An 11,079-nucleotide genomic window follows, 5' to 3' on the forward strand; every position below is an offset into this window, starting at 1 on the left:
GGGCACGGGTGTGGAAACCAGCGCGAGGAGGGGCTTTTCTGCAAAAGGGAGCAAACGTCTCAGCGCAATCTGCGTTTGAGAGCCGAAGGCAGTCGGCTCGGCCCTTGCCCTGAGTGCTGTCGCCACTGGGGCCCACAGGTCGTTCCCGTACAGGTTCCCAGCGCAGCTTGCCATGCCCACCCCCACGGCTCCCTGTTGTCCTGACGTGAGCCCCCCACCTCCCCAGCCGGGCATCCGGGGCCCTGCACGCCCGGCCGTGGTTGGCCCTCTTGCCTGGCTGCTTCCCTCCGGCTAATCACCGTTTGTCCCCAACCTTCTCTCGTCCCCGGCACAGACCCCAACGTGGTCACGTGGGAGGCTCTTCGCTAAACCCTTCTTCAGGACATACCCTTCCCAGGCACCACTTGTTGATTCTCCAGATAGCCTAGAGTTGGGCACTTTTTAATCCCATTTTACAGAGAAGGAAACTGACACACCATGAAGGCCCTGGACTAAGATCACAGAAGAGGCAGAGGCCGGATTTCAACCTAGACCTCGATTGGTGGGGAGCTACGTGGGCTCCTCCGCCCGTTTGCTGGCCGGGGGTCCTACACCACAGCTGCTGCCTTCACAGCAGCTCTGGGTGCTTCTCGGCTCTGTGACGCAGGTAGGTGTTCCCATTTGGACAGAAGATCAGTATCTCATGGGGACTGTCTCCAGGGTTCAGTGAGATGCTGCTGCCACGTGCTTGGCCAGGGCCTGGCACCTAGTGGGTGCTTCTCACAGCTGGCCCAGTCCCAGCCTCCTGCTCGTATACCCTCTAGTCCTTGTCTCAGGGTTGGCTCCTGGGAAACCTCCAAACTAAGCCAGTGCTCAGTATACGTTGGCTAGTTTTTATGCCAGCTAGCATTGTTTCAGGCACGCTCCGTACTACGTTTCGGCTGTACCCAATTATTAATGGCACCTCTCCTTGAACAGGAAAAATTGTGACTTCCAGGCCTTTGTACGTGTTTCCTTTCTGCCTTTTCTGTCCCTTGCCTGTGTGGAGAACTCCTATGTATCCTTCAAGGCCCCTCCTCCACGAGGCCTTCTACTCTCCACCTCTGGGCAGAGCCTAGCTCCTCCCACCCAGCCCCAAACCTGTGGAGCTGGGGACATCTGTGGGGACCTGCATCTGAGACTTGAGATCTAGAAGAGTGGCATTCTTGGCGGGAGCAGCCAACAGGGCGGTGGACCTGAGGTGGACAGGCCTGCTGTGTTGGAGAAGCGGACAGCAGGGAGACAGGCCAGGCGGGGCTGGAGTGAGAGGGGGATGGGGGATGGGGGCAAGAGGCTGCTGGGACAGCCCTTTGGGCACAGGGAGGGTGTCGCCTATGTGGGAGGCGTAGCTGTGACCCGGTAAATCCTCCAACTCCACCCCCGTGCCTCAGTTTTCTCTTCTGTCATGGATGATCTCGATTCCTTGCAGGGCTTTCTAAAGCCTTGAACACAGTAGGCGTTCAACACACACTGTTCCCTTGCCTGGATAGCCATTACTGGTGCGAGCTGCTACTCTGTCCTCAGCCCACTGGGCAAGTGATGCAGAAGATCTGACCACTGCACCTCCTGGGTATCTCCTTCCCTTGCCAGCCCTCGGGGACCAGGAGCATGGCCTGGACGGAAGCAGCTTTCCAAGCATTGCAGCCCAAGCAATTGCTCCAGCCGCGCAGCTTCAGGGCCCAACTCCCAGCTGCCCACCCTCTCTATTCTTCAGGGCTAAGCTCTAAGAAGCCAAAACTGGGTTCAAATCCCACTCGCCCTTCCCAGGCACACAGTCTCCCACGGAACGCTCTTTCCCACCCAGATCCACCTGCCTGCTCTAGTCTCCAGGCCTCTGCCTACTCAACGCCCCCTTCCTCCTCTCTCTGAGTTGTGATCTGACTCATCCCCCACGAAGGTCGGAAAGGCTGCCCGGAATCCAGCCCAGACACCGCCCTGTAGGAAAAACAGCAGAGTGGCCAGCATTTCCTGACCCCAAGCACGGTGTGTGACATGAACTGGAATCTGAAGTGTTATCTGCAGGGGACAGTCGTGTAGGTCTCTCACTGGACAACTGGCACGGCCAAGAAGCAGGCGCCCCAGTAGCCGGTCGGGGATTCAGGCACAGCTCTCAGTTTGCAGCAACACTGCTATTGGGGGCTCCCGTCTTTTCCAGCTGTGGTCTCAGTGCAGTTCACAGCAGGTACCCAGTGAGGGTTGTGGCGGTACGGCCTTTCCCGCATCTGGCCCCACTCTCTCCACCTACCCACGCTGGTGTCAAGTGCACACGGGGCCGCACCTCAGCCTTGCCGATCGCTTTTATTGGGCGCGCAGCCTGGGGCTCTACACGCACGCGCATGGGGGTGGGGGGTGTCACTCAGAGCAGGGACCCGGTGGCGGGAGGAGGGGTGGCCGTTGATGGCACGTAGCCCCTAGAAGAGGCGCTTGGGCCCCCGGGCCTCTCTGTGATTCCCCCAGAGCTGATCCGGCAGGAGAGCATGGGGGGTCGCGACCTGGACCGTTGCAGGGAAGCCCTCCCAGTTCCAGGCTCACTTGGGTGTGTTGAAGGGCACCGCTCGCTGGTTCATGGGGTTGTCGGGAGAGCGCAACCACTCCTTCTTGAGCAGCTGCTTCAGCTGTGACAGCCGCATGTTGGGGTTCTCCTGCTTGAGCCGTGGCAGCTGGGCCTCCTCGAAGGCGGTGAAGGCCGCCCGCATGCGTCGCTCCGGGTGCCGGTCGGCCTCCTCAGCCACGCTGGGGGTGGTGAACACACCCTCAGGGCCGGTCAAGGCTCGGCTCCGCCCCCGGAGGCCCCAGGCCCCAGGCCTCGCCCCGCCCCCAAGCCCCACCCTGGTACCTGAGCACTGCGATGGCGTCCTCGACGGTGCGCGCCTCCACGCTGCCCTCTTCCAGTACGCGGCGGTTCACGTTCTCCTCCAATGGCACCTCCAGATGGCTCCTGGGTTTTTCGGCTGGGGCAAGGGGACGGCCGGATGGGTGGATGATAGACATGCACAGAGACAGATAAGCAGGGATGCAGAGTTCCAGGGATATGACAGAGACAGAGTGGTGGACAAAGCAAACAAGTGGGGGAGGGAGGTGGGAGAGAATGATGGGACCGGGAGGGGGGGACAGAAAGTCCTCCCAGGACCTGCCTACCTGTGGAGTTGGCGCGTCCGGCGGGTCCTGCCCTCCCAGTGCCCAACCCCTTGCTGAACCTCCCTGCCACCCGCTGGGGCACCCCATTAATGCCCTGGGGAACCCTGGGAGCACATGCCCTGGGCGTTGTCTGTGCTCAGAGCCAGGCCCTTCAGGATGCCACCCACACGTCACCATGCAGGACCCTGGGGGCCTCTCTAGGGGCCAGGAGGAGTTTGCTGACTCTGCCCCAGGGATGAGTCCTGCTGCCCATCCGGTAGTGGCTGAAAGGGTGGTTCCGGAGTAGGACGCGGCCCCACCTGGGTCCGGGGCCTCCCTGTGCTGCTGGTCGCGGCGCAGTGTGTCTTCAATCTGGGCGCGGGTAACCTTGCCGGGGGCCACTACCCGAGGGGCCTTGCCGCCCTTGAGCTTAGAGTCCTCCTCCTCCAGCAGGCGCTGCGTCTCCTTCTTGCGCTCCAGCTGCTCCAGGCGCCGCTTCTCCTTCTCCTCCTGAGGGGACAGGCTGGTCAGGCGGAGGGCCCCATCCCCCTTGCACAGGGTCCACCCGGGATTTCATCTCAGCTGATAGAAACTGAGGCCCTGCTGTATGCTAGACCCTGTGCTGGGTGCAGGGGACACAGCCCGAAGCAAGATGGGCCCAGGTCCTGTCCTACCTGGGGACTCCCATCCTACATGAGTAAGGGAACAACAGAGGAACCTTGGTCAGGGCAGGCAGGTGGCTTTTGAAGGAGGAGTAAAGCCTGGGCCAGAGGAGGGCCGGCCAGGGGGAAAGCTGGGGGACAGGAGTCCTTAGTGGTGGGGTGTGGCAGGTGCAAAGGCCCCGACATAGCAACCACTTGGCATCACAGAGGAACAGTTTGGAGGCTGGAGTATGGAGTGAAGGGGAATGTGGAGGAAGAAGACAGCAGAGGGCTGGGCTGTGGAGCCTGGAGGACTTAGGGAGGGGCTCTGACTGGATTACAAGAGCGATGGGAGCTTCAGGAGGACTGGACTTATTTGCTGGTGAGGGCAGGGGCTCTGCCTTAATGGGTCAGGAAGCCAAGGTGGAGGCACTGTCCAAGTGTCCCCTGCTGTGTGTCACTGAAGCTGGGGTTGATCCCGCCTCAGTGCCCAGGCAGGCCCTGATGCTGGCTAGATGAGGGGACATCTGGCTTATGGGACTCATCCTTGGCCACTGCCCCCCACCCACCCAGGGGTAGGGAGAGGTTCTGGGTTATTGATAGTGCAGCTGTAGGCTGACAATATTCCCCTGCCTCCTGCCCAGCACCCCCACAGGGCCCTGCCCCTTGCTGCCTGCGACTCTGCCATCTGCTGCCCACTCCTAAGGGCTCCCCAGGGATGGTCCCCACACCTGCAGTACCCCCTGGGACTACCTATGGGTCTCCAGACAGACTCGGAGGAACTAAGTGTCCCAGGAGATGCCCGAGGACACCCACTGGGCCTCTAACCCCCACCACCACCTGCACAGCAGGAAATGGAGCATATGCTGAAGTCAAGGGTGGTCGAGTGCAGCCACTGGGCTTCCACTTCTGTGCTTGGGCACCTCTGGCAGGGCCATCGTACTCTGGGCCCCCGTTTCCCCCTCGCGCAGAGGCAATGGCCCCCGAGGCTCCTATCCCACGTGTGGCACATACACACTCCATACTCACTATGGCCCCAACACCGCCCTGCCTCAGGGCCTTTGCACTGGCTGTTTCTTCCACCTAGAGTGCCCTCACTGGCCTCTTTGCCTGGTTAACTCCAGCTCATCCTGAGCTCCCCACTGCTGATCTGCCCCTCCACCACACAGATCTTTCCTGTGCTCTGAACCCTGTTTTCCAGTCTTCCCGTCATCTCTGGGCAGAGGTGCTGGCCTGGGGTGTGAATGGCTGCTCTCTGGGGCGCACCCAGCACACAGTGAGATGAATGCATGCAGGTGAGGACCAAACCCCTCCATGGTGGCCCTCCTCCTCCACTGGTTTCCTTCTGTGCTGGCTGTCCTTCCCCCAGACAGGGAGCCCAGAGAGGGAAGTGACCTGTTGCACTGCACTGCCCTACGTCCTCCCAGCCCTGCCAGTGCCTGGTGTCCAGAAGGTGCTTGGTAAGAGCGTGCAGAATGAATGAATGGACACCAGAAGGTTCTAGTAACTCAGGAAGGATACAGAGCTTGCACCACTGGTACAAGGGAACAGAGGAGAGAGTGTGAGCATTTCTATTTTGATACTCATCAAAACTTTTCTTTTTTTGGCAGGTGGCCAGTTTGGGGATCTGAACCCTTGACCTTGGTTCAGCCTTGACGTTGGTGTTAGCGACACCACGCTGTATGGAGTAAGCTAACTAGTGAGCCCCAGTTTTTTTTAAAAAGTCACTCGCAGTTTTTAAAAATGGCAATTAGCAACTGGGAGCATCTGGTAATGGGTAAAGGACGAGTCCACTTGGTAGAACATTCCAGAGCCACCAAAAATGAGCCTTATAAATAACTGAGATGGAATCCAGAGAGTCACAGATCAGGTGCTCCTGGCTGAGTTGCTTAATATGGAACAAGTGGAGACAAAATGCTGACCACTCGGGACAGGTGATGAATGGTGGCCCAGCCTGTGGTGGCCAAGGCACAACCGGAAGCACTGTGGCTGTGGGACCACATCTTACCAAGGGCGTGGGCTTCCAGGTATAACGTGGGGTGACAAAAGCCTTTGATGTCACATGGGGGGGATATAGTTTTTAGTGGTTTGGAGCAAGCATGGGTTTCTTTTTTTCATTTTTTTCACAAAAACAATGTATTTTAAAAGCAGATCTCATATAAGAAAATAAAGTGGGACCAGGTGAGCTTCAGGGAGGCCTGGTACACACCAGTCAGCAGGAGGAGGGAGAGACAGACTGCAGAAGATGACACATTGGTGAAGAAGGTCCAGCAGCAGCTCCACACACAACACATCGAGTCCGACTGAGAGATGCCAGACAGAAAGAGCCCACAGGCGGGGGAGTCCATTCACTTCAAGTTCAAGAGCAATGTCAAGCCGTGGTGTTTGAAGTCACGAGAGGTGCAGCTGCAGAGAACTGCCTGAGAGGGGCATGCGGGAGCCCCTGGGGGCTGAGAATGTTCTAGAGAGTAGGGACTGGCAAACTACAGGCCCTGACCTGTTTTGGTAGAGTGTTATGGGGACAGTCACACCCGTTTACAACCCTATTGTTGGCCGCCTTTGTGTGGCTTCGAGAGCCTCCTGGTCCCTAAATAAAGCCTGAGCTATTCACCATCTGGCCCCTATTGCCTATCTGACCCCTGCTCTGTATGTTCTTCCATGTGTGTGCTACACAGGTGTGCAGACAAGTAATCTATACACCTAGGACAGGTACACTTTGCTGTCTGTTAGTCAAACCTCTCAACAAATATGAAGGCGCCAGCCTGGCTCCAGCTCGGCTCCAGCCCCTCCTCCCAGCCTTGTGATCTGAGCTTGCTGCCTTCTCTGTGCCTCAGTCTCCTCACCTGGAGGATGGGGACAACCCCAATGCCCAGAATGCAGGCCATGGGAAGAGCTCCTGAGGACTGTGGACTGGGCCGATGCTCCCAAGACTTTTGAGAGGAAGGTGTCTGGTTCTTCTGTCTGGATACTGGCTTTTTGGCAGACATCGTTTTTCCTTTTGGGTTTTTTCTTTTTTTTTTTGGCGGCTGGCCAGTACGGGGATCTGAACCCTTGACCTTGGTATCATAACGCCCTGCTCTAACCAACTAAGCTAACCAGCTATCCTTCTTTGGGATTTTCAACTTTCCTGTATTGTCAACATTGTGATGATCAAAAATTTTAAAGATCTCAACGGACCCGATGCACCATGGGGGCACGGGTGTGGAAACCAGTGACATTCAATGCTCACTGAAAACAAGGCAGGATCCAGCCCTGCACAGAAAGATGATGGAAAAACAGGCAGAAGCATCCAAGCGCCCCACAAACTGGGCATGCGTCAGGACAGCCGCCCCTGGGCTGGGGCAGGGGAACCAGAAGCTGTGGCTGCGATGGGTCACTGGCGCCACCTACAGGCTGAAGCAAGTCAGCATCAGCCCTGAACCACTCCCCAGACACCAATTAAGCACCCACTGTATGCTTGTCCTGGGGCTCATTGGGGCTTCCGTGTTTTTATGAACACCTGGAAGAGCCTGGGTCAGAGTGTTCTGGGTCAGAGTTCTGGGTCAGAACACCTAGGTCAGCAGGTTGGAAACGAGGGACTTAGCATTCAGTCTCAGCAGTGTGACATCTGAGGCCGGCTCATTCTTGTTGTGTGGGCATCTTGTGCATTGTAGGGTCAAATAGCATCACTGGCCTCTACCCACCCATGACAACCAAACATGTCTCCAGATGTTGCCAAGTGTCACCCGGGGCAGGACTGCTCCAGGACAAGAACTACCACTCTAGCCCAACCCTGGCATTACTGGAAGGAGAGGAAGGAACCCACAGACGGCGGCAGCTGCCTCACTGTTTTCCAGACAAGCCAAGCCCTTGCCACCCCAGGGCCTTTGCACATGCCGTCTCCTCTGCCTCCCTTCTGCATGTCCAGTGCCTCCTGGCCTTTCAGGTCAAAGCTACAGGGGCCTCCCCTGATCTGCCACATTTATGTGTCAATCCTCAGGCCGGGTCCACCCACCTTGCGCTGCTCCTTCCTCATGACGTGTTTGTCCTCGTCCTTCCAGTAGGCATCCTCCAGCTCCTTCTGCTTCCTGGCATCAGCTGCCGCCTTGGCCTCAGCCCTCCGTGCCCGGGCCGCTGCCGACTTGGTGTTCTCGCCCTGGAACTTCTTGGGCATCCCTCAGCAGGCTGTGGGAAGAGGACAGGGACCAGTGAGTGGGGGCCGCTGGGACCCTCAGCAATCCCAGACTCACACCTGTGCTGCCAAGATCCTCCTGGGGCCTCAGTGGCTCTGTCTGTAAAACGAGGACTCAGTGTTCTCTCTCTCTTTTAAAGTATACAATTCAGTGTTTTTTAGTATATTCACAATGCTGTGCAGCCATCACCTCTATATAGTTCCAGAACATTCTCATCACCCCAAAGGGAAATGCTGTTTCCACTAGCAGTCACTCCCCCTCCCCCTCCCCCAGCCCCTCACAACCACCAATCTGCTGTCTGTCTCTATGGATGTGCCTGTTCTGGACATTTCATGTAAATGTGATCACACACTGTGCAGCCTTTGGTGTCTGGCTTCTCTCACTCAAAATGATGGTTTTGAGGCTCATCCTCATTGGAGCATGGAACAGGACTTCACTTCTGTTTACGGCTGAGTAATATTCCACTGTGTGGATATACCACATTGTATTTATCCACTCATCCCTTGCTGGACATCTGTGTTGTTTCTATTTGTGGGTTCTTACAAGTCATTGTGCTGTGGAGCCCTGTGTGGCCCCTCCCATTCTGCCATCTGAGAGGCCTCTGTCCCCAGGTTCCACAGACCTGAGGCCAAGTCCCCCTCACCCTGGGTAAGAAGCTGCAGTGATCTGTTCCCAACAGCCCAGGACTGCACAGCTGGGAAACGTTATAACAATTGCAAAGCTGCCATCCTCTGGGCACCTGGTCTGTGTGTGTCCCTTGCTGGATGCCAGGGAATGACAATACATATAAATGGCAGGTGCCACCCTCCCCTGTCTGGCCCTTCACAAAGTGCTTTACATGCACCAACCCAACCAAATGCCCCCCTAACCTTAAACCTATTGGGGCCCCTCAGCTGACACAAGGGGTGGTCCTTTGGCCCAGCAGTCCAGGCTGAGACTGGGACAGAGCACGGCAACGTGGGGACAGAGCACGGCAACGTGGGGGAGATCAGTTCGGACCACGGAGACTCGGGTTCAAGTCCTGGCTCTGTGATTGTGGCTGAGGTGCTCTCTTGAGCCTCAGTTTCCTCATCTGAGACATGGAGTTGATTCCAGTCCCTCTGCCCTCTTACCTGCAGGGTGCAAGAGCCACTATGGGGAGATGGATACACCAGTTTGATCCCACACTTCTCCCAGCTCCTCTGAATCAAGTGCTCATTACTGACTGCCCACATCTACCCAACAGAAAACCCCTACTGGATTCCCCAAGAGAGCACTAAGAAGCGTGGTCACTGTCCAGGTTGCAGATGAGGCTCTCCCTGACAAAACTCCTCTTTGCCATCCTTCCTGTCTTCCTTTCCTTCCATCCTCCCCTCACTCACCCAGCAGCAATCAAGCAGGTTCCCACCTCAAGGCCTTTGCACTTACTGTGCTCACCACCTGGACACTCTTTACTCCTCTTTTTACCTCGTCAACTCCTACTTAAACTTCAGGGCCCAGCTCAAGTGTCACTGCCTCCAGGAAGCCTTCCCTGACTCTCAGATCACAAACTTCTCTCTGAGACACCTGTCTGGGTTGTTATTTTAGGTTTATTTATGTAATTACTTGGCCATCTTCCCCACTAGGCTGGGAGAGAGAAGGTGGCTGTCTGCAAGGCAGGAAGAGAGCCCTCACAAGGAACCAAATCAGCTGGCACCTTGATTTTGGACTTCCCAATTTCCAGAACTGTGAGAAAATACATTTCTGTTGCTCAAGCCTCTTGGTCTGTGGTATTTTGTTATGGCAGGCAGAGCTGACTAACACAGACGTCCTTTCTTCTCTGTGTGGTAAACACTCAGTCACACACCCGTTGTCATCCAACAAACACGTACTGGTCACCTAGTGCGTGTGGAACGCGATGGGAAGAGGTGGCACAAACGAGCTTCCTGCCTGCATGGCACTCCCAGACAGATTGAGAGAGAGACCAGTAATAGGAGTTACAACACAAAACCAGAACTGCGATGGGGACATGCAGGGTGGAGGGGAAGGTCGGAGGGGGCTTCTGACTCAGTGGTGTGTGTGCTGGGGGGAGTCAAAGGGCTTCTTGGAGGAGACATCTAAGAAAAGGCCTAAAGGTGTGGGGAGACCCGAACCTGCAGGGCTGTGCGGGAGGCAGGCTGGGAAAAGAGGGGATTTGGGTAATGGCTTGCTGAGGAGGGGGACTGGGAAGCTGGGAGCCCAGTTGGGGTCCAGGGAGCGGCTCAGGCTGCGCAGGGGTAGCCCAGACCCAAGTGATGGACTGGATGTGCGGGAAGGGACCCTCTGGGCTGTCCCTGCTGGGCTCCCCCGTCCTTGATTCCCCTGCCTCTTGCGGACGCACCCAGCTCTGTCGCCCTGCAGATCGCAGCTGCTCGGGGGCCGTGCCGGGCTGCGCGGCCTCAACCCCGATGCTGTCCCCATGGGGTTCAGTCGCCTTGTCCGGGAAACGGGCACAGCCCCCCCGGGGGAGCCGCGGAGACTAGGCGCCGGAAGTGCTTCTGTCTCCGAGCACCCCACCCTCGGCCTTCCCGGGGGGTGGTCCCAGGCCGAGCAACCCCCGCCGGGCCCGCCGGCCCCCAGCACCCGGGCTCCGCCTGCGCCGCAGCAGCTCCTACCTCCTTCCCCCAGCGCTGGCCCGGTCCCGTCTTCATGACGTCATCGCGGGGCTTGCGCGCTGAGTTCCCGGCGGCGCGCGCTCATTACGTCTCCGCGCCGTCGCCATCTTGGTAAAGGAAATGCTGGCTTTACCTCGTACTCAAGCCAAGACCAAAGGCCGTTTCTTTTTCCTTCAAAAAGCGAATATTTCATAAATCCTCATCCTCTGCTCTCGCTTCATGTATCCACGAACCAGGAGGAGCGGGTACGGCTAAAATCTAGAACAGCGCCTTTACTAAGATGGCCGCGCTGCCCGGGTGAAAGATGGCGGCCGCGACTTCACAAGTGGTCCAGCAGCGTCAACAAGGAGTTGCCCGGCCGCTAGGGCGCGCCGGTGGGCCAGGGGAGGAAGAGAACCTGGTATCCGTGTGGGGAAATGAATTTGGCCAAAATGTAACCTCGAGAGGCTCAAATTCCTCACCCCTTGCTCCTGCCAGTCCCTCCTGGATTGCAGGCAATTCCCCCGCTGCTTTGCGATA

The 11,079-nt window shown here is 57.4% G+C and overlaps 1 protein-coding gene across 3 annotated transcripts; it reads right to left on the minus strand.

Annotated features, from left to right (window-relative positions):
* Positions 1 to 2,297: 2,297 nt before the first annotated feature.
* CCDC124 (coiled-coil domain containing 124) lies at positions 2,298 to 10,589 on the minus strand. 3 transcript variants are annotated; one of them, XM_008576701.1, is made up of 5 exons: positions 10,561 to 10,589; positions 7,771 to 7,940; positions 3,456 to 3,645; positions 2,855 to 2,969; positions 2,298 to 2,751 (listed from the first exon to the last, which is right to left on the minus strand). In XM_008576701.1, exons 2-5 carry the CDS (start codon positions 7,927 to 7,929, stop codon positions 2,547 to 2,549), a joined length of 669 nt encoding a protein of 222 aa, XP_008574923.1. In that variant the 5' UTR covers positions 7,930 to 7,940; positions 10,561 to 10,589; the 3' UTR covers positions 2,298 to 2,546. The 3 variants fall into 3 exon arrangements, with proteins under 3 accessions (XP_008574923.1, XP_008574922.1, XP_008574924.1); XM_008576700.1 differs by lacking the exon at positions 10,561 to 10,589 and adding an exon at positions 10,287 to 10,445; XM_008576702.1 differs by lacking the exon at positions 10,561 to 10,589 and adding an exon at positions 8,818 to 8,966.
* Positions 10,590 to 11,079: the final 490 nt, after the last annotated feature.

The sequence above is a fragment of the Galeopterus variegatus genome, unplaced genomic scaffold (assembly GCF_000696425.1).
Source record: "Galeopterus variegatus unplaced genomic scaffold, G_variegatus-3.0.2 Scaffold1390, whole genome shotgun sequence".
In the NCBI taxonomy this organism is placed as follows: domain Eukaryota; kingdom Metazoa; phylum Chordata; class Mammalia; order Dermoptera; family Cynocephalidae; genus Galeopterus; species Galeopterus variegatus.

Excerpts from the sequence above, each read along its gene's own strand:
- CCDC124 (XM_008576701.1), bottom strand. The coding sequence starts at position 7,929 with ATGCCCAAGAAGTTCCAGGGCGAGAACACCAAGTCGGCAGCGGCCCGG. Across the intron at positions 2,970-3,455 it reads CAGGGAGGCCCCGGACCCAG|CCGAAAAACCCAGGAGCCAT; the intron begins GTGGGGCCGCGT and ends CCCTTGCCCCAG. Across the intron at positions 2,752-2,854 it reads GACGCCATCGCAGTGCTCAG|CGTGGCTGAGGAGGCCGACC; the intron begins GTACCAGGGTGG and ends CACCACCCCCAG.